The 26,029-nt window shown below is 46.3% G+C and overlaps 1 protein-coding gene across 11 annotated transcripts in view; it reads right to left on the bottom strand.

The window, feature by feature from the left end:
* OTOF (otoferlin) overlaps positions 1-26,029 on the bottom strand; it is a 1,069,570-nt gene that overhangs the window by 672,997 nt on the left and 370,544 nt on the right. For all 11 annotated transcript variants that reach the window (XM_085613159.1, XM_085613153.1, XM_085613156.1 and 8 more), the window contains exon 3: positions 12,784-12,872. In XM_085613159.1, coding sequence (XP_085469285.1) covers positions 12,784-12,872 — 89 coding nt within the window. The remainder of the gene's footprint in view (positions 1-12,783; positions 12,873-26,029) is intronic.

The raw sequence follows: 26,029 nt of genomic DNA, 5'->3' as shown, positions 1-26,029 counted from the left end.
TCTGTTCCAAAGTCAGCATCATACTCCTGTGCCACTCAGGGGTGATAGGAAACCTCAACAGCATCATTCAATGGTGCCCAGAAGTGATGGTGCGTAGAAGAATCCAGGACTCAGGACTCACAGGAGTGCTGGGCCACTGATGTGTGGTTATTTGAGGAAGAGATGCAGCCTTGAAGGAGGCTCTGAAGACACAGCAAGAAGTTGTGAAGAAGCACTGGCTACTACGAGCGCGTGTCATGGTAGCTGTGGGCTACCATGCGCATGTGTCGTGGTAGTCCTGGGCTACCATGCACGCCTGTTGTGGTAGCTCTGAAATGTGCTGTGGACAATGTTCACAGAAAAGGATGAATGTGCAGTCTTCTGGTCCCTGGCGGGGGCCACTGCACAGGAACCCCCCGCAGCTGAGGACAGACCTGAGGCAGGGGCATTGTGAAGGAAGTATGTGATTGGTGCCTGTGGCTGCATCATTGCTGTAAATAGAAGAATCTGGCCTCAGCACCAGTTCTGTTGGACCCACCCTAGCAGGGACATTACCCCTGAGGCACCCACTTCTATACCACCACTGCTTGAAACATCCGGTGATGAAGAGAGCCCTCATCAGGACCCATCTGTAGGTGGTGCAGCAAAAGAGCCCCACACGAATCCGCGTGCCAGACAAGTGCCAGGCAGGGCAGAGGAGCATGGTGCAGGCCAGTATGGCATCAGACAGCATCCAAGATTGGTGGCATTCATGGCCACAGAATGATCACCACTCAGGCAATTTTACTTCAGTGAAATCAGGAAAGGGAGTGATGATGGTCAGAGTAAATTTGATAAAGTAGAGTACATTTGATAAAGTTGAGTAAATGTGAAAGTATAAATTTGCACTTTATGTCCACAGAAAATAAACACTGAGCCAAATATATTAACAAGTAGTTTTTTTTTATATATGTGCAACATTATCAGACATATGTGCACCCTTCAACACGTTAAAATAGCAAAAATGAAGTCAAATCTGTCCTTTATAACTAGTTAGTGTGCCTGAAATATTCTTGAACCGAAAACAGAGCACCTGCCGAAAAAGATGCTCTTTTACAACAAGTTTTTGAGACAAATGTCACTGCAGCTCACTGTTTCTTTTAAAGGGACCTTCCAGTGAAGGGCGTCACAGTAGGTCTCAACCCAAGATGACATCATCAAACAAAGGAACATTTTAAAATGCTTATTTTGCTGAATGCTTGTGATGCAGAACTGGGTAAAAAGAGCGGCTGTTTTCTCTGTACTGGATTTACGTTTAATTTCTCGATTCACCAAACATGGCATCAAGCTGGGAGTCTATGGGCATCAGGGTTTCTTTTGAGTTGTTTCCTATTCTTCATTTTAAGGTTATTAATCTCAATTCTATTCTTTAGCCCATCTCAGTCTTTTCGAAGAAGCACGTTTTAGCACAGTGGCCTTGACTTTTATTGAAAATCTTTCTGGAAGGAACAGCCAATCACATGGTCGAAGACCCATTTTCTGCAGCTGTGATTGTCCTTGAAACTTCCCACTCAGATTCGTGTGAATAAATTGGAATGCAAGAAGGCTAATGCATTTTTATTGTCTGTTCTAATAGCAATGCTGCAGGCTTCTCTCCGAATAGGAATGTTAAGAAAGCGTGAGATGCTACGGAGACATGATTCCCTCAAGACATTGATTGGCGAGGAGAAGCCATGCCGGAGTATGAACCCATGCTGACTTATTGCTGGCATAAACCTCTATATCAGCCGAGTATGGAAAACACTCGCAGATCGAATTTTAATAACCATGGGCTAGATGGACATAGCTAGCCATTTAGAGGTCGCAAACTGCGATGATCTAAATCAGCGGGTTTGTGACCGCTGAGTGTCTTATTACTATTTACTGATCCCCTTTTGCCATTCGGTAAGTGGTTACCGTGAGAAGGTGGTTCTGACCATCTGAGCCACCTGGATTGTTTGCTTTTTGATCACCTGATTTTGGACCTTTTACTGTGGGAGAGCCTCATAACCTGGGACTCACCCACTGTAAACTCCTGGTAAAATGGACTGCGCATGGTTTCCGCCAGTGTCTGCCTTGTGAGATAAGGCCGCCGCGATGCAGCCAGGGTAATGGGCACTGGGTGGGTTGCATTTTGACACGTGTGCACATGTGTGAGCACCCGTGTAAGCGATGTGAGGGGGAGGTTCCTGTAATGCGCAGCCCAGGAGCTGTGTACAGATAGACTGAGGCAGAAGGAACTTTGCAGAGTTGGGAGTGACATGGAGTAGACCTTATAATGTGGGGGTACACATGTAAGGGATAGTCAGTTTGCTTTATTGTTCTACTATCGGAGCGCTCCCTAATATTTCTATAGAAAAGAAGGCCACAGGGGGTAGTTTCAGTTCCCTTGGGCCTACAAACTCCAGACACACATGAAAGTACCCTGTAATATGTGTGAAAAGAACCATTCTGCTATGTCCAAAGGCATATCTGTACTACTTATGGGTTATCCATAAATGTCAGGTTCCTCTGGCTCAGCTCAGAACCAGAGCCCAGGCCTTGTGTGACCCTGCCAGGCCTGTTTAATTACCCTTCCTCCCCAAGCTGAAGCATCAGAGGCCTAGCCTTTCACTGCAAGCATTCCGCAGGGCAGAGGTCTTCTCTCCAGGAGGGAGGGATGGGGTTAAGCTGCAGGGCATTAATCAGCAGCTGTCACCCGGTGCAAGGCACCAGGCCTGTTCCAAGCGCCGGGCTGTGATGTCTGCGAGTGGGAGTAGTAAACATTTCAGAGACCATGTGGCATGGGACCCTTGGAAGATGTCATTTTGAAGTATCACAGAGGCCTGTGCAGGAAGGTAGGAACAGGGGCAGAGAGGTGATGTGACACTGCAGGATAGGTCAGAGGTGCATTCCTGCCAGAATCCTCCAACCCTCCTTAAAAGATCTGCCGCAGGAAGAAGAGCTCTCTCTGGGATGTGCTCTGGCTGATGAACACAGACTATGCCTCTGAGGGAGTCCAGGACCAGTCAGAGAAATCCTGGATTTCAACGCAAGGAGAGAAACACAGAAGAGGAACCCAGTTGGGAGGCTGGCGCAGGGAAACAGTGAAACGTGCTCCCTGCTGAGTGCATCCTCTTGGAGGCCAGCAGGCAGAAGGAGACTGCCCCCAGTACCTAGGGCTGGCCATCAGGAGTGGAAAGAGGCCAAGATCGTTGAAATCAGCCCAACGGGGGCCGAGATATGCCCCCCAGAAGGTAGAGGACCGTTGACCTCTACTTAACCGGCGTGCCCCTGGGGTGGGTCAGGTCCAGGGGGCTGCCCCAGGAGAAGATAAAGGCGGGGAGCGCCGTTGCGCTCCCCGTGAAGGGCCTCGAAGAAAAGTCGGGGAGCGCCATCGCGCCTACAGTGAAGGTGCCCAAGGGGCCCAGGATCCCATCCCTGAGCTCCAACGAAGTGAAGATGGGGATTGCCATTGCGCTCCCAGTGAAGGGCCCAAAGAAAAGTCAGGGAGAGCTGTTGTACCCCCATGTTGGTGCTCCAGGGGCCCAAGACCCTAACAATGGGTCCCAGAGAGGTGTAGGAAGCTGAAGTAGTTCATTCGGCCGCTGACCCAGCACGTGTCTGCCTGCAGGATCGGGCAGACCCGAAGAGAAGAGGCTAGAGTGCGTCTGCCCGTAGGAGTAGGAAGACCAAAGGAGTAGAGACTGGCTCTCGTGGCAGCACGCAAGTGTGCTGGCTGCCCGGGGAGCTGGCGCGATCAGCCGGGGGTGGGCTCTCCGAGCTGCTCTTCAACATCCTATCTGCACGCATGGTGCCCGGGTGGGACAGGGCCCCCTGAGAAAAGGTGGAAGACAGCGTGCGGGCACCAGCAAACCAGGCGTGGCTCTATCCGGAGAAGGAGAAACTGCTCTTTGGCGTGTGGTGACCCCTGGAGGACTGGGGTCACCACCATTGTGAAGCAAATGTGCGGGGGGCTGCTGGAGCAGCGTAGACTTCCTCAACAAAGAACTGGAAAGCCCCCACACTAAGTCTCTGGTGCCTGTAAGGAAATAACCCCTCGAGGGGTGTTGGATGTTCTCAAGCCTACCTAATGCTGGAAATTTTGTTCTACAGCTGGGACAGCTGAAGATAAGGACTATACCCAGGTGTTAGAGACTTCATTTAAGTTATCATATTGGTGACATCCTCTTGGGGTGTAAGGGTGTAATTACGGAGATGTGCATTTACACTAATGTTGTCCCATTTTTTTTATTTATTTTAGAGTTTTATATAGCGCAAACTAGACCCGAATATATCGCTTTACATGAGCACCAGTTTCCCTTAGGGACTAAGTTTCACATGCGGTGTTTTATGCTAAATGTGATTATTGAATATATGTTGCTCACATCCTTGACAGGGTGCCTTATTATAATTGCATAGTCATGTAATTTTAAATGTGATGCCCTTTAAGGGCTGGGATTGAATTGCGTTATACAGGCCAACAGTTATTAAAAGTACACCATGCTTAGACATTTATTCTTGCAAATGCTTTGGTTGAATAACAAGACTGTCAGAAAGTATTTGGTGCTCTCAGTCAGGGTTATATGTAACTATTGCATGTGTTCCCACTATGAAATGCTTGTTGAAATAATGCAGTGGGCAGCCACGTGCTTGGTGCCAGTGGGAAGGGCCCTCACTCCAAGTTATGGTCAACCAGCAGCATTTAGGGACCAAATAATGTCTATACATGTGAGTGGTGGTACTAGACCCCCCTCCCCTGGGAGCGGTGTGACTGTTTACGCAATGTCATCAAGATACATTTCCATCAGCTTATGTATATTTGTAAATTGTTGCAAATTAAAGAGGAGTGTGTGTGTAATGAATGTACTTTTCCTTTTTCTAAAGACAAGGACAGACTGGACAGTCAATTATTGAGTGTTATTATAGCCTTATAGCCCGCCGTAGCGGGCTATACCGGCTGTTAATGGCCCGCTGCAGCGTTAAAGGCCCGAGCCGAAGGCGAGGGACTTTAACAACAGCAGCGGGCCATTAACAGCGGTATAGCCCTGCTACGAAGGGCTATAAGGCTATTAGAACATTCTGCCACTAGAGGGCAGAATGTTCTACCAAAACAAAGCCCTTCAGGGAGCGCGAGGGGATTGAAATCCCCTCAGGCTCCCTGAAGTCTTTGTTCACAGCCAGAGCTGTGAACAAAGACACATTGGAATGTTGGAGCTCCGGGCTTATACCGGCCAGTATTAGCCCGGAGTGCTCCATTGTCTTCAATGGAGCTGCCAACGTTCCAATGTTCTAATATTGCGTATCTGTGAATGGTGATTACTAGCCCACACCACCTCCCTTGAGTAGGCCTTAGATTGCTCTGCAACGCTGCCCTATGTGAGTCAACTGCTACAATAGGGTGTTTGGTTACCAGTGGAGGACAAATGTAGACCCATTACTTGTGCAGGCCACACAACTAATGCCTCGTTTTCCAACAGTTACGGAATTACAAAATGGGTTTAGAAATGCATAGTAAATTGCAATTTGAAAGCAGCATGGTGCGATTCACAATGCAAGGTATCAATGGTGTGTAGGCAAGTGCACTTTTGGTCACAAACGATTCAAAAGTTAAGGACTGGTAACCCATTCTCAAGGGACCTCTTCCTCCTTGTGAATGTTAAAATAAAAATTTTGAGGAGTAGGAAGTGGTCCAGTAGACTGCTGCCAACTCTCAAACAAACTTTTTTTTAAAAATAATAAACTTTTTGCTTCACATGCAGCCCAGTTTCCTTTAAGGAAAATAAGCCTCCATTAAAAAAAAAATGTTTACTTTAGTTAAATGCAATCATAGACATGGTGGTCTGCTGACCCCAGTAGGCCGCCATCCCTGTGATTCACACAATCGGAATAAGTCACAACTTGTGATCTGCCTCATTAATATTCAAGAAGTAGGACGAATTGTGACCCACTCTGAATGAGAATTTTGCAAACTGGTCTAACAGTACATAGGCCATTTCACAAAATCTCACTGGATTCACAAAAAGAAGGGGAGCAATTTGCAAATGCTTTTTTCTAATGCAATGTTAGTACATCTGGGGCCGTATTACATAAAAGGTGCATTTTCATTGTTTGTGCTGGGTACACCTTTTAAAAGGTGTACCCCGCGCAAACAATGAAAATGCGCCGCATTATGATGACGCAAAACCAAAGGAAATGATGGACGGAGTGTTGAACATTGCAAGCACTCACCCCCAGTCAACTGATCTGGGTTTAATCCATCACCGTTCTTTAGCCCACTCTGCCACCCCAGTTCAGACACGGCCATATGCAAATCAGTCTGACCCTGTGCCTCATGGGAACAGTCCAGCCCAAGCTGCCAAGCCATGTCTTCCTTGGACCGGAAACAAGCTTCCTAGGACCGGTTTCTGGCATTTCAGCCATCTTCAGCCAGGCTTGCTTGAATCCAGTGGCAAAGTGAGCTAGGGACTCACGTCTGAGCATACCCTGCCAACTTATGGCGAACAAAGCAAAACCAAAGGAAATGATGGACGGAGAGTTGAACATTGCAAGCACTCACCCCCAGTCAACTGATCTGGGTTTAATCCATCACCGTTCTTTAGCCCACTCTGCCACCCCAGTTCAGACACGGCCATATGCAAATCAGTCTGACCCTGTGCCTCATGGGAACAGTCCAGCCCGAACTACCAAGCCATGTCTTCCCTGGACCGGAAACAAGCTTCCTAGGACCGGTTTCTGGCATTTCAGCCGTCTTCAGCCAGGCTTGCTTGAATCCAGTGGCAAAGTGAGCAAGGGACCCACGTCTGAGCATACCCTGCCAACTTATGGCGAACAAAGCAAAACCACCCCCTTTTGTACCGCATTATGATGACTGCGCTGCACCCAGGGTAGCCACAAACTTGGGCAGCGCGTTCAGGTGGAAAACGGAGCGGCTGCATCAAAGCCACTCCGTGTTTTCACAGTGCAGGCGGCAACCCACCTGCGCTTTGAAGGGAGATTAGAGATCCCCTTGCAGGCGGGTGCAGTGAGTGGCTGCACAGGCCTGCAAGGGGATTTCTGGGGGGTCCATAGGACCCCTTTGCCCCCTGCAGAGGGCTGCCATAAAAGAGCACACTGATAGTGCGCCAACTTTTAAATGGCACTCTGTCAGTGCGCCTCCTGAGAGCTTCTTTGCCTGTGCGCCCGTGTCTGTAATATGGTGGGGGCGCAGAGGCAAAGGGATTCTCTCATTTGCATGGCGAACGCCCCTATGCAAATGAGGGAACACCCTCTGAAGGCAAATAACACTTTGTGTCAAGAGGTTATTCTATGGGTGGTACTTGGGTGCTCAACGACAGCGCTCCACGGTTTTTGGTGCAAAACCCTATCTACTAATTGGTTGGACCAGCTTTGTGCACATAAATACCACCACCTTGAGCCAGGCACAAAGAAGATTAAATGTATTTATTTCTCCATACATTTCACAAATTGGATGTTCCGTACACATCCAACGTGTGAAATGTTTAAAAGATTGTCTATGTCACCCTTCCAGTCCAAAGCCTTTACTAGGCATCATGCACATACCTCACACTTGGCACTATAGTGAAAAGGTGTGTGCTTTGGTCTAGGCACCCTGTTTGTGCACCACTGCAGGGGAAGACGGCAGCACCAGGCCATATTTGGTTCTGCGCTGCTCCCTCCCGCGGCACAATTCAGTGCAACAACTTTGGTTGCTGCGCTTTGTTGCGTTATGTTTTTGGAAACTTACCCGTTAGTTCTTTTCTGAAGGCCAGGATTTTCTGGGAGGTCTCATATGAAGTGCAGTTTGTTTCCGAGGATATGGGCATAAGGGGAGGTTCATTTTGTAAAATTTCTTTTCATTGGCTAGGTGATCTCCACTTTCATCAGGGCTGTGCTGTGACTAGAAAGGAAAATGATTTGAACTTGATGTGTGCCCCAGAAGAAGTGACAAGCTTTGTGGGTGTAGGTCTTGCTGTATTTCTCTTGGTCAGAGGTAATGGTGGCACAGAGGAAAGTCTCTTTTTGGCTGAAGGTGGCTTGTGAGCGTGAGAGCGTTTGAGGATGGGAACTAGCACTGTTCAGTGGTTGAGAGGGCAGGTTTGATGCTTAGCTGGTGCCATCCTGCCTGGGACTCATTTTTCATATACCCTTAAAGGGGAAAGGCTTAGATGCTGAGAGACAGCATTGGTGGACAGGGAAGGATGAAGTCATCCTATTTCATGTTATTTAAACCAGCCTTCAATGGGGATTGGGGATTGGTGCATTCCACTTTCACTTTCAGAATGAGCTCCATGAGGGTCAGATTACACTCGAGTTTCTTACATCCAGGACTGGCTGCGCCCAGACAGTCTTGGGTACAGCGGTGTGTCACCAGCATAGGGGCATATTATCAAGCCAGGCGATAAAATTATCACCATTTTAGAGGCAGAAAACTGCTGCTAAAACGGCGATAACGGGCTTGATAATATGCTCTATGGAATTCCAATTGAAGCTCAGGTTAGATGTCCTTCACATCTAACATGGGCTTCAATTGGAATTCCATAGAGCATATTATCAAGCCCATTATCGCCATTTTAACGGCAGTTTTCTGCCACTAAAGCGGCGATAATTTTTTCGTCTGGCTTGATAATATGCCCCATAGTTTGTTGTCCTGTTTGCCTGGAAGGGATGCCAAGGGAACAATACAGAGACTGGAGATTATTGGGGCGAAGCTAGCTCCTTGGAGGAATCTTAAGGGGCGTTGGTTGGCTTTGGAAGAGCCATAGGGGATATATTTGCTTGTCAGATAGATAAACTACTGCCTGAGTGCTGCTCATGAGGATGGAAAGGGTTTTGACCATGATTAGGAGACGGGTGTCACCTTTCTCTTTGATCTTCAGTCGGTTGTCGACTACCTGGATTGTTGCAGTCTGTGTCCCAAAGCAGAAGCAGAACCTTTATTGGTAGGCCCAAAGTAAATTTGTGCTGTGGACATGGTCTTGGACTTGAAGGGCGAAGGCTTTTTTCAAGAGCTTGTTAAGGAACGGGAGGCAGGTGATGGAGCGATGGCCAACGGTGTCATGGTCCAGGCGCGGTCGAGTTAGTAATGGAAGGATCTGTCCGGTTTTATCAAGGTTTGGAAGTGTTTGTGTGGATGGGAGATGTTTATTTATTTATTTGTCATGTTTTGTATAGCACGAACATGACCCTTACGGGTACCAGAGCGCTTCTCAATTTTGGGTGAGAGGGATACAGTATTGGGAAGCAAAAACATTTGTTCATTATATAACTATACAAGACGCGTGCATGTTGATGAAGTCTACGTTGGAAGAGCGACGAACTGTAAGAAATGATCTGACAAGTAATGAAGATGTTACATGGTGGTGGAGATCTTATTGACAAAGAAGTGACTGGCGTTGGTGTGTTTTTCAGTGGCTTTATGGGGTGTTTGATTGCATTGAACAAGGCTTTGCTTTTATTCATAATTTCAGCGATGGTCTTGATGTATATTACACATGTTCATATAAATGACTTAAAGCCTTGATGGGACTGGGTGTCGAGAACTGGGATCGGTTTAAAGTTGACCTGCCGCACATACATCATATCTCCTGATGTAAAGCGTGATCCCCAAAAACGCGGCTTATCGCTGCAGTCCAAGGCGTTATGTAACCGTTGATAGTCTATAAAGTGATGACTGCTGCAAACTAATTTACTGGGGCTTTAGAGACTACATTGAAAGATTGTGTTTAATATTCAGTTCTTTAAATAGGTTCTCCTGTTCCTAGCCCCCAGTGACAATTACGCTGAACTCAAACTTTATACACTTGCCAGAATTAATAGGTTTCATAATAGCTGCAGACGACGGAGAATGAACGAGTCGCCCGGCAAGGTTTTGAAAAATGCCCCCACACGGATCTCTGCTCTAATTACAGAAAGAAAGTGAGATCAAACTCTATGAAATGCATTAGTAGAAAGCATTAATAACGACCCTACGTGGTCCGGGTAGCTCTGGAACATGTAATGAATGATGTTTGAACATTTTGTACAATTATATTGAAACACACACCAAATCTAAACGCAACCCTCGGGCCTCCCGACTATGAAAAAGCGCTAGATGTACTTCAAAGCACCCTTTCTTCAGTACTCGCAGACATGGCTCAGATGCAATGCAGCGTCATTGACATGAGATGACGAACCCTCTGGGGACCCGTAGTTTAGATCGATTGTTCGACTGTCTGGGCCGCCATTTTTAAGGAGTTCCCCTGCTGTTTAAAATGGCCGCAGCCACGTTTACTATTCTTTCCCCATCAGTGGAAGTGTCCCTATTGGAGGATTTGAGCCAATGGATGTTTCTGGGACCTACAACAGAAATAGCTGACCAGTCCTTTAAAAGTAAGTCAACAAGGGTGCCCAGGGTCACACAACTGAGCTGCTACACCCCATCAATGTGCTCCAGCCCCAGCAGGCAGGACATTGGAATGGTCCAAAACAACACAGAAAGTTGTGACTGTGCAGCTGTTGGGGTTTCCACATGAGCTGTAGGTAACGCCTAGAGGACTCTACTGTTCTATTCCTAGGTATTGGCTACCAGCCCGCAGGCCCATCTACTTTGCAGTGCATAGCTATATGAATTCCCTCACTCATTCATTCACTGACTGACTCACATATGTCCTAACAACACTGTATCACCAAAGTGATTTCATGGCGCTAATAAGACCTATTAGGATTACCCAATTAAATGGTTCTCATGACCTTGAAAAGATGTAAGAATGAGTGGGCCGTTAAAGGTTTAAACTTGTGACCACATGGATAGAGGTCCTTAAAGTAGGCTGACCACCACACTCCAGGTTACTATGGACCCTGGGACCAGCCCCGAATTTCTCACCTATAATTCATTGATTTCAGGTACGTAAGTCTCATTGGTTCAATGGAAATACAACAAGACTACAACACCCAGAATGCATCAGGCTATCACACAAAGGCACAGTGCTAACCCTTGCAGAAACAGGTCGTCAGGATATTCTCAGCATTTCTTCTGCCAACGCAAAGGGTCGGATGCCAATTGGCGTGTGGTAAGGATGCATTGTGGGAGGTGAGATTATGAAATTTGGTGAAAGGCACAGCTATGTAATAATGCTATATGTAACACTTGTGTTGTTTCGCTTTACTTGATGAAAGAAAGTCCCACACTTTATGGATTACAGTATCTGCTTGCCTGGGTAACATTCCGGAAATACTAAACTTTTTACAGATGCTATTTGTGATTGTCTCTCAAATCCACACGGTCCTTTGAATTAAAACACACACGCCATTGTTTGAGGACCACCTTACACATAACTAAAAATGGGGTTGCAATAGACTAAAAGGAACATATTATAATTGGCACACCCCATATATGTTCCAGCTATAAGCACCAAAATGAGAAGTGCCTCACGATGCAAACTTATAATAGAAACCACAACATTGTCAGAAGGTGGCACTGGTCCATACTAAATGTGACCCTAATGAAACCCACTGAGGTGCAAGGCCCTGCACTAGGTGCTTTCACCTGATCATGGGCCACTTCAAGGAGGAGATACTGTGCCCAGTGTTATAAAACGGGATCTGTTTACTGAGGAAAGTGATCTCTTGCGCACCGTCTTCAATACGCAAAGTAATGTTGATGGCTGGCACCAGGCCAAACTGATGGCCATCTTGAGTAATTATTATAGCCTTATAGGCCGCCGTAGCGGGCTATACCGGCTATTCAAGGCCCGCTGCAATGTTAAAGGCCCGAGCCGAAGGCGAGGGACTTTAACAAAGCAGCGGGACTTTAATAGCCGGTATAGCCCTGCTACGAAGGGTTATAAGGCTATTAGAACATTCTGCCACTAGAGGGCAGAATGTTCTAACAAATAAAGCCTTCAGGGAGCACGAGGGGATTGAAATCCCCTCAGGCTCCCTGAAGCCTTTGTTCACAGCCACAAAGAAACATTGAAATGTTGGAGCTCCGGGCTTATACCAGCCATTATAAGCCCGGAGCACTCCATTGTTTTCAATGGAGCTACCAACATTCCAATGTTCTAATGTGTATTAGAACATTGGAATGTTGAGAGCTACATTGAGAACAATGAATGCTCAGGGCTTATAATGGCCGGTAGAAGCCCGGAACTCCAACATGACAATGTTTGTTCACAGCTGTTGCGTGAACAAAGGCCTCACGGAGCCTGAGATGACTTCAATCCCCTCTGGATCCGTGAGGCTTTTGTTTTACAAATTGGAACATTCTGCCCTCCTTAGTGGGCTCTACCAGCCGTTAAAGGCCCACTCCCTTGTTAAAGGCCCTAGCCTTCAGCTCAGGTAATTAACACCCAAGGGTGCCTTTAATGGCTGGTAAGCCCACTATGGCGAGCTCTAAGACTATATGAGACCCCATGCCAAGACAACCCAACAATCTATTCACACAGAGGTAGGAATTAATGAAATATGAATTTAGAATGATAATTTCAGGCTCATTGATATGCAACTTTCCAATTTCTCCCAAATAGCATTGATGGAGATGGCCAATGGGAATACAAATGTTGTGGACATCAGGAGCGTCCGTGATGCAGAGACGGGCGGCACATCAAGGATGTCCCAGAATGTGGTGGGGTCAAAGATACCTGGCAAGCTGCAAACCTGGTTGTAGAGCGAATATGTATTTTGTAGCTCATCCAGAGGTTAGCTGTAAGGGTAGTGGGCGCTTGGGATTGACCAGGACCAAGAGAAGTTTACACAGAACATTTCCTGGACTCTTGCAGTGTAGTTTGGTGACATTAAATGAACAAGTATAAGAACACTTTCCGCTACCTGTTGGTGAAGACTTTGCTGTAGTTGAAGACTTGGATTTCCAGCATCTCATTCCCGTCGATGTTACTGGCGATCGGCCACCGGAAGGTCTAGAAGGAAAGAGATCAGAAACAGTAAGTAAGGGAGGAAGTAGCTCGTGTTATGTGTCCTGCGGAGGGTGTTTGTTTGCTGTGGTTTCCCAAGACATTCATCTTGGTTTCAATTATTTGACAACCACAAGAGGCAATTAAGAATGAATACAATCTTAAGATTTACATCAGTTCAGGAAAATGCCAAAGGTCACAGCAGTGACATCATGCATCTTTTTTCATGACCAATAATACAGGTCTGACCCCTTGCCCCACTCTTGGTAGTCCACAGACTCCTATTACTGGTAGGAGCCAGGAGATAGGCAATGTGTGCAAACGTAAGACGGCCTTGTTTACTTTCTGCCCTACTGCTGCCTTTATGGGCCCTGGGACCAGGGTAGCAAGGGCAGTGTAAGAGCGTCAAGGGGCAGGTCCGGGCGGAAGCTGCTACAGGGTCCTGCACACAAGGAGGAAAGTCACTGGAAGGTGGATCCTGGTTCACTGTACTGGAAATTGTCCTGCCCTCTACCATGGGACGTGATGAGTTTTATAGAGTATCATGAGAGAAATCTTTGAACCTATCATCCAGCCTATTCAATATTGTATACTAATGTTTTATGCTCTGCTCTTCGAACTCTATACCAGAGATCTCTTTTGAAGCTGTCATTCACCCTACTCAATATTGTATATGATTGCTTTATACCTTGCTCCTCGTACCCTATGAGCAGCATATCTTAAAGGACAGTTCTCTTTACTGTGCTGCAACCCTCATCAGCTCTCTTAGTACAGTGCTCAAATATAGTGATGGTCATGTTTGCGCTTTATAAAACACTATAAATAAATCAATAAAATAAATAAACAGAGGGAGACAACATGTTGCGTGTGCTCCTCCAGTCAAATACCTAAGACCAGTAATTGTAAACCTTGGCCAGCCCATTGGCTAGTGGTCCATGCTCCTCACTTCTCTTTACTAAGGTTTCACCAGCAATGCCAGTGTCTTCCAGACAGACGCACACACGCCACTCGACCCAGACGAAGCTCTACACCTGACCCTCTGAGGGCTGACCTGAAGGCAAACCCTGCTCTCCATGAAGGCACACATAACCTTTCCTTATCCCAACTCCAGCTCCATGATTCGCTCTCTGAACCTACCCATTTCCTCTCTCCCTGCACATCTCTTCGTGGCGGCTGCCAGAAACAAAACACTTAGTCAGAAAATAGCTACATCTGGATCTGGTCCAGCTAGGTCCCTCCTCGGTCTCTCCTCCGCTGCTTCACTTTGTGCAACTGAAGAATGAATGGAACGATACATTCAGCTTTCCCGTGAGATGCTGTTTAGTAGCATATTCTCCACCTTTAGGGTCATCTGTGGGGGTCCACTTCCTTTATTGGAATAATAGTATTAGGAATCTTAGGATAATAGGAATGATCTCCTCACCGCTGTGAGAGCTCAGTGTTGTTGTCTCCCTTACTGTGTACAGCTGGGATAGCCAATGTCGCTTCCTACATCTCTCCTCTCAATCCAGCTGACAATCTGACGTCACCCTATGGTCCTGAAATGATGCTGCCTCTATGCCTGCTGTAAGTGTTCTCCAGCCCTTAAGGAAGTTCAGCAGGAGACCTACACCGGCTCTTTTAGTGAACCCACCCACCCACTGCCCATCTGGCTCCAATCCCACCGAGGCGAGGGCTCAGCACGGCTCAGCCATTGGATTTCATCAGAGCACTCACAGGGACTCCATCGTCCCATAGGCCATTCCACTTCTCCTTCCATTTGTGTTACACACTTTCCAATAACACAGGTATTGCTGTTGGTGCTGTTTGTTCCAGCAAAGAAAGGTAGATTAGGAAATCTGTGCACCCACCATCCCTGGGTCTGGTGGACACACACACATAGCTGTTTCGGGTACTGATACAATATTTGATTGTATTGCCAACATTATCCTTTCTGGCAATTGTATTTAACTCATGCTCCATGCCTGTGAACAGACATGCCCTGACCCGGGACACTGAAAACATGACCTTGTATGGAGCGATCATGAAGCAGTCTTGGATTTTGAGCTTTGAGCTGGTACTCTTTGGCCATATGTATTATAGTGTTACGATGCTCTTGCTCCATACAAGGGGACGCAGGGTGACGCAACACTAAAGTCAGAGTTATCAAACCATGCAGGGCCACCTTGCAGGGTCCCTGCAGAGCTTCATAAATCTGGACTAATGCAAGGAAGCGCAAAACACTGCCTTGCGTTGCTCTGCCCCAGGGAGGCTTCCCTAGATGGAGCGTTGGGTGTTCTCACGCATCCACCCATGGATCTTGGCGCATTCCCAGATTTACTATGAGTGGTAGACTTAGGAATGCATCCAAATGCTGCGCTTCCCCATTATTTCTCCTTGTTTTTTCCTTCTCTTTCTCTTTTAGCAGCACACATAGAAAGAGGAAAATGCCTCTCGGGATGGTTTAGTGCAGGAAGGTGCAATTCCTGCACAGAAATAATCCTTCTTACAATGCAGGCACCCGTGCAGGTGGCACTAGGCAGCCAAAAGTGCTCCAGCACAAGGAAAGGACAGGAGTGCACAGTATGATGTTAAATACGGCTCATTACTTCACATTAAGGTCCGGTATTGCTAGCAAGGTTACATTTCCCAAACACAGGGTTGAATCCTGGCAGGGTGAAGTTAGCTCCTGATCCCTCCGGAACGAGTAAATGATTACTGCCAAACTGTGTACTAACGATACCGCTCATGGAAAGCATGGCTGATGCGAGTGCTATTGAAACTAATTAATGTGAAAAATATACTGCCATTATATATTTTATTCATTAGGGTGTTTCCGATTTCCACAACACAGCTGTAATTATAAGCAGTGGGGAAAATGTGTGATGATTACACTATTCAGTAAATCACATTGCCCCAGGGTGTGGTGTTTTCCGGGTGCGGTAAATAAGCCTGTTAGGAGATTGCAATGCGGAGAGCTCCATTGAAGACAATCAAGCAGCAGTGACCTGGTTTTACCGTGTGGCACAATTACCACTCAACTCAGAATTCAAATTCATGCCGACGTTTCTGTTTGAACACAAATTGGAATTAACCTCCCCAGTTGTTATCAGGGCCTGTGTGTCCTAATGAGATGGGTGCATGCCCTGCTCAACACACTGCACTCATTTTTATAAAAACTAAGCACAAATGAAAACAGCAGCTCACAACTTAAAAATAAATGGATGATAGCTACATTACAGCAAATTTGCTATGGGGACAAAATGAAAGAAATAATATTTTACACCATTTTACTGCTTGCAGAAAAAGGAATGGAGCAAAGTTAAATTGTTCCCATCCATTTTACATAATGAACTTAAAAATTAGTTAGCTGTTTTTTTTGCTCTTACAAGAGAAGTAATGTAGTTTGTTTATGGACTTTTTAAATGTAAAAGATCAAGCTAAGAGCGTAGGTTAGAGTAGAGCGGGAGGTCCTCTGGCCTGCCACGTCAGCAGAGGCAATTATCACCTCTCTCTGGACCCCTCCTCATATTTAATAGGGGTGGACGGAAATATAGAGCTTCAGTCCGTGGAATTCCACTGAGTTACCTAAAAAGTCTGCGAGATTCCACAGAATTCCGTAAGCGTTGAAGTTCGGTATGTCACACTATTCGACCTAATTTTTACCGCTTGGAGCTTGTCCTGCACTGTAAAGTCAGCGCGAATGGCACCACGCAGCATGCCAGAGGGTTTAGCTTCTTTCTGCCGTTCGAGTAGATTTCCTACTCAAGCAGCAGCTTTCCCAATGCGAGCGGTAGCAACATGCCGAAACCGCCAGCATTTAGAAATCTCACCTGGAGGCAGTCTAGCGTTTGATTTTGTCGCTCACCAACTTAATGTTGGCGAGTTGCGCATAATAAAAAACTCTGCCATCTGGCAGTTGGCAGAGTTTTTCTGAAACTCTGCGCTCCCAGCGAAGTTTCCCGCCCACCACTAATATTTAGACACCCCATAGTCTGGATGTGGTCCCTCTGTCTTCAGCAGAGACACCGTTGTGGTGGCTTCTCTGAAGGCACAGAATCTTTGCCGAACAGGTGTTGTGTTTGATTCACCAATTCAGCCAAGATTTTTTTTTCAGAAAACAAAACAGGCCCTGCGCATTGAAGCATTTGTATAGTTTCTCTGCCCAGAACCAGTGGTGGCTCCTTGAGGGAGTGCTGCAGGGCGGTGGGGCGGGAGAGGGGCAGGGTGAGGGGTAGTAAACTACAGAATACGCCGAACGGAGTTGAGTAAATAAATAAATAAAACAAATTACATTGCGCGCGCTGCAACGCCAAATCAGCGATGCAGCACGCAGTGTAATTAGTTTTATTTATTTAATTATTTACTCAACTCTGTTCGGCCATATGCCAGGGTTTACTAACCCCACACTGCCCCTTCCCCGCACCGCCCCGCAGCACTCCCCTGAGGAGACGCCACTGCCCAGGACCTCCACGACCCACATGGCTGTTCTGTAAGAGAAAATAAGTGCTGTTCTCCCAGCCCTAAACAAAGTGATGCGCCCTGTGGTAGACAGGTAGTCAGGTCAGAGGTTTCTCACAATAGAATCTGTTCAGGCTTCAGCAGTGAGAGCACTTTACTCAACTCTAAACTGAGTGGGGTGACCTTGGGTTTGTCTGGGTGAAAGCACTGCCAATTTATGGCATGCTTCTGCTTCACTAAACTCTGGATAACCATTTGCTTTATTTCCTGTTATAAATGCAGCCTTGGCAGTGTAAAATCAGTGTTTTTCACAGTTGTTTTTAACTAAAGAAAAGTGATCATGTTTATTTTTTGCGTAGCGGTATGCGTAGCGGTATGATTACAATTTTGTTATATTTCCATTTCCATGCAATAGTAGATGTGTGACACCAGCCACAGAACCTTAGTTGACAGGTGGCACTATGTCATTCAGCCATTCACACTGAGCCAGTCCTAACCCATGTAAAATACATACAAACTTAATTGTTCAAATGCATCTTTTGCAATCGTTCCACAATCTTTTTTCTCAATTATTTTTCCTGGTGCAAACTTTTCATATGAGCTACAGCAAAATATGCTTACATCATTCCTAATTAAGAAGCAGCACACATGGTGCAATAACTAATTATACCCCCACTGCTCACACATTGTATGCCATATGGCCCAGGGAAAGAACTGAAAGAAGAGTAGAGCAGGATAATAAGGTTTTGTGAAACAATTGTATAGTATTGTATAGTAATTGTTGGGAATGGCCCTTTCCGCAGGGTCTAGGACTCTAGGCACTTTACCACTGATAACCAGTGCTAAAGTGCATGTGCACTCTACTTAAAACATGGTATAATTGGTTTACACCTGATTGGCATATTTAATTTACTCATAAGTCCCTAGTAAAGGGCACTATATGTGCCTAGGGCCTGTAAATGAAATGCTACTAGTGGGCCCGCAGCACTGATTGTGCCGCCCACGTCAGTAGCCCTTTAACCATGGCTCTGGTCTGCCACTGCTGAGCCTGTGTGTGTAGTTTAAAACTGCCATTTTGACCTGGCAAGTTGAACCTACTTGCAAGGCCCAATCGTTCCCTTTTATTGCATATAAATCAGCCCTAAGGCATGCCCTAGGCAGCCCGATGGGCAGGGTACAGTGTTTTCAAAAGGTACAACATGTACTTTTGAGTTGTACAAGTCCTGGTAGGGAAAAGGGGCTAAATTCGTTTTTCACCACTGCAAGGCCAATCTGACCCATAGGTTAACATAGGGATTGAGTTCAACCATCTTTTAAGTGTAATTTCCATTTTAGAAAAGACAGAGATTTGGAGTTTGGTATTTCTGGACTCACAATTTAAAATCACAGCTTATGGTAAAGTCGGATTTTAAATTGTAAGTCTGAACATGCCACTTTTAGAAAGTTGGCATTTTCTTACTTTAACCATTCTGTGCCTCTGCCTGTATCTGAATAAACGTTTGGGTTGGGTGACAGGTGGGCTTTGTGCATTCCCTCTAAACAGTCACACACAAAGGGAGCTGGGGTGTGACATTTGCATCCTGATGGCCCATCGCAGGCTGATGGGCCTTCCTGAGATAGATTGGGAGGGAGAAGCTGAAACTTGCAAACTGAATAGGGCTGTGTCTGTACCCACACAAAGTGCTGCATAATCCCTGCAGTGAGCAGGAAAAGCAGGGACCTTGTGATCTTCAAAGGTCTATTTAAAGACTCCCCCACTTTAAAGGCACAACTGGGAATAGGTACTTGACCCCTGACACCACCAAATCAGAAAGTTGATGGAACCATTCTGCCACGAAGAAGAGCTGCCGTGCTGCAGGAGGGACTGCCACTTTGCTAACTGCTTTACTGTTATGGCCTGCTGATTGCTGTGCTGTAAGAGAGACTGCCACTTTGCTACCTACTTTACTGTGTTGGCCTGCTGCCTGCTGCTTCTTGCCTGTGAGTGAGAAGGACTGGACCTGCACTCTACATCCTTGCACCAAGGTTCTCCAAGGGCTTGCTGACTTGCCTCCTTTACTTGAAGTCTCAGGGCCACAAAAGACTTCCCTCCACCCTGCTTAAGCTGCTGGACTCTGCCAACTCTGAGTCCCCCCTTGCCTGAGGTGCTAATCTTCCTGGGTCTCAGAAGTGGGTTTTTGCAGCTTTTTCTACATCAAAGTTGAGACATCTGCGACTTCGAGCCGATTGGCGCTGACGCATCACCCTTCTCTGCTGATGCAGCGGCTGCTCAGAGACAGTTATTCTACCACTGATGTGGCTCAACGATGACAGCAATCCTACCGCTGACGCAGCTTGACAGCGATGGTCCGCATAGCTCAATGACGATGAAGTGCCTGTATCTCAATGGGGCTCGATAATGACGCGGGAACCCTTGGCGAGAATCGACGGCGACGCCTCTGGCTCTTGACGTCGGCACTTGCTCCATGCAAGGTACTTTGTCAGCGAGACCTGTCCGAGTCCTGTACCCGGGCTGCGCTCTATCACGGTCGGCCTAAACTTTGGATTTAACCTGGTGTAGCACGACTGCAAGTTACCTTTTAGCACTATTTTGGGGTTAAATCTTTAAAAATTAATATCTTGGCATCTACTTATTGGAATTTTGTCATCTTGGTCTTGTTTTACTCAGATACATATTCTCTATTTTTCTAAACTGGTGTGGTGTCTTTTTGTGTTGTTTTCACTATGTCACTGTAATTTAAGTGTTGCACAAATACTTTACAAACTGCCTCTTAATGACTAGCTATAGTGGTATGTATGTTGTAGGTTTAGCGGGCGCCACACAGGAAAATAACACAAGTTCAAAATTTGACGTAATAATATCTGGGTAACGGTGCTAACAGGGTGAGGAGAACCACCAAACTCCTCAAAACTTTGTGACCTAGGCCAACAAATACATTCAAAATTTTTGAAATCCCTAGCACACGTCAAAAATGTGAATTTTATAAATCAGAAATAAAAGGTGAAAGAGTAAGCACAAAATATCATAGACATCTGTAAGTTTTCTTGTCTTTTAATCCAGTGTATCTTCTTTTCAGCCTGAAGATACACTGGAATAAAAAACAAGAAAACTTACAGATGTCTATGATATTTTGTGCTTACTCTTTCACCTTTTATTTCTGAGTTGTAAAACTCACATTTTTGCCGTGTGCTAGGGATTAAAAAAAAAAAAAATTAAAAAAAAACTGCCTCTTAAGTTAAGTCTGACTGCTCTGTGCCAAGTTACCAGAGGGGGAGCACAGGTTAATTTAGATTGTGTATCTGACTTACCCTGACTAGGATTGTGGTCCCTACTTGGACAGGCTGCAAAACTCTGCCAAACAGAGACCCAATTTCTAACTGTGTTAAACGGATTATCACAGAATAGCAATGGGGATGAAAGGAGGTCCACGCTTGTGCCTATGACACATGGTCCCGATTACAAGTGTCCCTGATTGGGCGAGGTATTTACAAAAGCGGGTAAATACTCTTCCCCTAGCATACAGTCTTTACAAATGTATGCAGAATTTCATGTTTCTCACCAAATTCCTCCTGTATTGGAATTTAATGGGGCATATTTGACAAGTTGACCTACTGAAATTAAACGAGGGAAAATGTGTGTGTGTGTGGTTTGGTATTGGCTGCAATACTCCTAATTGCAATATGTGTGGGAACAGAAGTGACCCTGGATATAAGATTTTACCAGGGTATTGGTAATCGGGGCAGTAGTATGGAGAACGGCGGACTGGGTTATGGCACACAGTCCCTTTCCTAGCATGGGCTCTAGGTACAAGACTGAGAGTTGTAGCTATTTCCTTACTTTTCTGTAATGTGAACTTCTCTTCCATAATGTCCTCATTTTAGAACCACTCTGTCCCATGAGGGTGAGGGCGGATGTGAAGTAGGCAGTGGGGGATGGGAAAAGGCAAGAGGGCAGAGTAATGAAGCAAGAGGAACTTTGTTTCCTCACACTTCACAAATGGGAAACATCAGCCTTTAAGAGCATATGGAACATTGATAATAAATAATGCATAATTATACGCACTGTAATCTCCGCCTCTGCCCACCACTTGCTTGTGGATGCGTTTCCATCTGGCGCTGTCAGATGGCGCTTTTCCATTACAAGCAGGCAGATGGGTCTGCCCGCCTCTGGTCTACCTGGAAGACGAGTCTGATGTATTACAGGACGGATTCTGCTTGGGTTTTGTGTACTTATGTGATGCAGAGGAACTCAAGAAGTGGCATAAGACATCACAATTTACAGATCCCGATAACCAGAATCAGAGTCCTCTGTCTTCCACTCCTGCAGGAGCAACGTAATGTATAACAGCGTAAAATCAATCAGGATGTTGTTTAGGTGTGAAGCAGTGCTCAATTTGTAAAATATTGAGTGCCGGTGCCCAAAGTGCTTCTCAGAAGCCCGTGGTCGGTGCTATTAAATGTCAGCATGCCGAATACCTAGGCTGCGTTGTCCTGAATCCACCTCACACCTCTTTAACCCAGTGCCAGCCACTCCCTGCCCCTTTATCTCACCCCTGCAGGCTCCTGCTTTCTCTCTCAGTGACGATTTCCGGTCTTCTCTTCCTCCTTCTCTCCCATTTGTGTGTTTTTCCCTCTCCTGCTCAGGGGCGTAACTGAGGCCCCTGTTGTGCGGTGGGGGGCCACACCGTTCACCCCAAAGGGGCACTCATTGTGCTGGCTAGCTGCAAGCAAGTAAAACACGCAGAAGCAGCAAGGCGGTTAGGGACTGGGCGGCTACGCCACTGTTCCTGCTCTCAGGAAATGTCTGATGAGGAAAGTGCCGGTCCCCAAAAATGAGTGCCAGTGGCCCCCAATGGCAACCACCAGCTAAAATGAAGCGCTGGTGTGAGGTAGATTTAGGAAAATTCATATTCAAAATTGAATATGGAGGGGGTCCATTGAAAATGTCTGTAACGTCCACAGCCAGCTCTTTGTGAGAATGCACATAAGCGCTGTATCTTACATAGGTAGGGATAGGTTGCGCTGTTAAGACGCAAAAAACACAGAACCATCTATATTTGGAAGTGGCGCAGATGAAGGGATTTCTCAACTTGGAGAATCTATGAAAATCATAGACGTATACGTAAAATGTAATAGTATTGCATTTGAATGTGAATTTGTCCCTGATGCGCATGATGGTGCGCGTTCAATGGATGCGCAGTGGGAGTGGCGCTCCCCAGCATGACCAGTGGGTGTGATATTTACAGGGCTCCCTTTCCCCGGAGAGACTGATCGCCCCAACAGTCCTTCCTAGGAAGGTCTAATGGTCCACGTGGAGCATCTGCATCCAATAAGGTCTCCTCTCCCAAGCAGAGCTGGAAGCTGATTGGCTCCATCCTAAGCTGGAAGATGTTATTTAATTTTCTCTCCTAACTCTTCAATGGAAACATAGGGGGCAGATTTACAAGCCCCGTGTGCCACTTTTGCGTCATTTTTAACATGGGAAAAGTGACGTGAGGGTGGCGCAGTTTGTGGAGCAAAGTTGACAAAGCAACTACGAACACCTCAAGAGGAAGGTGAAACATAAACATCTCATCCTTTACTTGGGCTCCCAGGAGCTCCTCTGAAGGTATTGTGAGGCCTGAGGACAAAGCGACGCGGACCCCCTGGTCTCTGCTTCTTTTTATGGCAGGTGCCATGAGTACTTTTTTCTAAGTATTAATACAAAAATGGCCTCTGGCGTCATCTAATGATATGGTCTCTTAAGCTGTCACATTATTTATGAAGACGATAAGCCTGCTTACAATAAAAAATCTATAAAGACATTTTACTGAAGGCCCACGGGACCCTGGAAGCATAAGTCCTAAGAAATAATGCTTCCTTTGACCCCACCCCCCTGCTGCACCCCCAATGATACATGGCTCCTCAGATGCTCTACCAAAATCTAGCCCGTGGTGGTCCATAATCCATACACACGCATGCCCACTTGGGGATGTGGCTGTATTTCTGTAATCTAACCCTTCTTAGACCTTTACAATAAGGGAGGGAAGATCATAGCATGTCATTCTGCCCCCTCCAGCTTCTGCTAATCAGTGCCCCCCCCCTTGTGATATCCAGAACCTAGTGAACATCATGAGGTTGGTTTCCCCACCTTCACATGGTTCAGCCCTCTGCTGCCCCAGAACCTAATAATATTGTGCATGAATGAAAAACACAGACTGCTTTATCTAATGATGTTCATCTATAAGTAAGTTACACATACAGTCCAAATGCACCAAAAAACCTTCGAAGTGTGTTTCATTATTCTATAAGGCAGTTTTGATATATCAAGTGTATCTATAAGCCAGTAAAACATAAACTTCAAACATTTCAAGGGCCATTCAACAAATGCCCTTATTTCCAAAAGTTTGAGACCTAATTTACAAACAAGATGCAAATCTCCGAATAGATAGATATATGCCCACACACTGCAAAAATATGATTGTTTAATTAATTTACAGAACTCCCAGGCCTACTTTCTTGGGGGCATATCAACAAGGGCTTTATCTCTGCTTTTTTGGCTTTAAAAGCCAAAAAAGCAGAGATAAAACTAGCACCCTATCAACAACAGGGTGCTAACATGCAAATTGGCATGTTAGCACCCTTTTACTCTACGCTTCCCCTTGCATCTCTAATGAGATGCAAAGGAGGCGTTCCAAAGTAAAATAATAGGAGAAATGTCGCTAAGCGACATTTCTCCTATTATCAAGAATATCGCTAACCCTGTTAGAGACAAAAAAAGCAGTGCTTTTTTACGTCTGGTATTTTTCTGACTTAGCCATGATATCCTATGGAAGGAGGATATCATGGCTAAGTTTGTCTGTCCCTATCAACAATCTAACGTGAGATTATCGCTGGGTTTCCAGCGATAATCTCACGTTAGCCACTTAGCATGAGGATTTTTATCGCTATTGAGATAAGCGTTGCTGATAGCACGCTATCTCAGCGATAAAAATCCACGCTAGCCGGCGATAATTATCCTAGCGCTAAGTGCGCTTAGCGATAATTATCGCCGGTTGTTGTTGATATGCCCCATAGATTGTTCACTGTGCATGGTTGAGGGAAAGCACTGTGGCGTCGTCCTCGGCCCTCCCCCAACTCCCCAGCCACCAAAAGTGGCAATCCTGGCCCCTCCCCAAGTTTCAGGGGGCTCATGCTTGGCCACCCTCCCACACACCCTGCCTGGTATCAAAGCAAGATATCTAACAGCAAAACTGTACCCGCGTAGTCACATTTAGGTTGGTGCAATCCCTGCCGCCCCCTCCAGACTGTATCCACAAGAGAAATGGAATTCCAGGAAGTGACAAGGGGAAGGCCTCATTTGCACGGCATCCTCGGGTGGGGCAGGGGTTCAGTGGTTTTCTCAGCTGGCACAAATAGAACCCATAATAGTGAGAGATCCTTCCCAATCCTCACCCGCAAGAATTTGACAGGATTCAATAAGGATAGCTCCCTGTTGTGGCAGGTAAAATCACCATGGTTACAAAGCACTACATGTGGGTTTCAAGGGGAAACATTCTTTGCCCCGCAGGCAGAACCACAACCTACCTTTACTCCGCAGTCACAGCCCCGACTGCAATGATACCACGTTTTTTTTTTACAGAGTTTTACATAGCGCGAACTTGACCCGAATCGGGTATCAGAGCACTTTACATAGCACCAGTTGCACTACATGAGGACACATTCATTTGTGTCAGGCACGGGGAGATTAGGTGATTTGCCCTGAATCACAGGATGTTCAGCGTCATTGCCAAGACTCGAACCCAGTTCCCCAGATTTGAGGTCGACCGCCCTAGCCGTTAGGCCAACTCCTCTCCCCAAGTGTTCCTTTACCATACAAGTCATTGCTGTGTCTTACTTCCTGGGGCGCGTTGTTGGGCTGGTGTTCGATTTTAAATCCAACACTTACCCTACTCATACACTGACTGGAGTTGGAATAGTAATTTGTACTATTTCAAAGTCCAGCGCCTCCCTAAGGCAAGTCGTTGTAACAACTTGTGTGGTAAAGGAATGCGTGGTAACGTCGCAGTCGGGGTAGTGATTGCAGAGTAAAGGCATGCATGGGAAATGCATGTGGGGTTCCATCATACATCCGTTTCAAGCAGCAACACAAGGGTTTAAAGAACTACCCATGAAGCCCCCCCAAACAAAGCTCATACATTGTCAGCCAGCGGATGGAGTTGCAAAAGCTGAGATGTGTAGTCCCAGACCTCTAGAAGGATGCAAATGTTGAAGCACCTTCATTATGGGTGCTGCGTCCTAACCTCCTCTGCACAGCCCTATAATAATGAGGCGCCAAAAAACAAACGTCAAATCCCCCGAAGCAGAGGACCATGCCTCGGAGGCAATACTGAAAAAGCCATTTCCGTGAGTGACATTGCCGGGGACATCCCCTGGCCCATCTTTAGATTCCAGAAGTCCTCTGGGGCTCTTTTCCAATGCGGAGGTGTCGCTTCCGTTGCTAAAGTGGCTTTCACGGGCTGGTAGAAAGAGAGGAATCAATAACCCCAGGGAAGGCGCCGAATAATATTATCTCCTTCCAATTGCTCCAGTCATGAGCTGCCGCAGCTGGAGCAGAGCAACACAATTACAGAGCCGCAAACAGCGTATTACAGTTGGGTGGCAGCGCGCGGGTGACCACAGGGCGCTGCAGGCGGCTTCTTCCTACATGAACCAGAGCCCAGCGTTTCCAAAGACGTATTGAG

Source organism: Triturus cristatus, chromosome 6 (genome assembly GCF_964204655.1).
Source record: "Triturus cristatus chromosome 6, aTriCri1.1, whole genome shotgun sequence".
Lineage (NCBI taxonomy): Eukaryota > Metazoa > Chordata > Amphibia > Caudata > Salamandridae > Triturus > Triturus cristatus.
The sequence above is the reverse complement of the archived record's forward strand: the minus strand, read 5'-3'. Positions and strand labels throughout refer to the sequence as shown.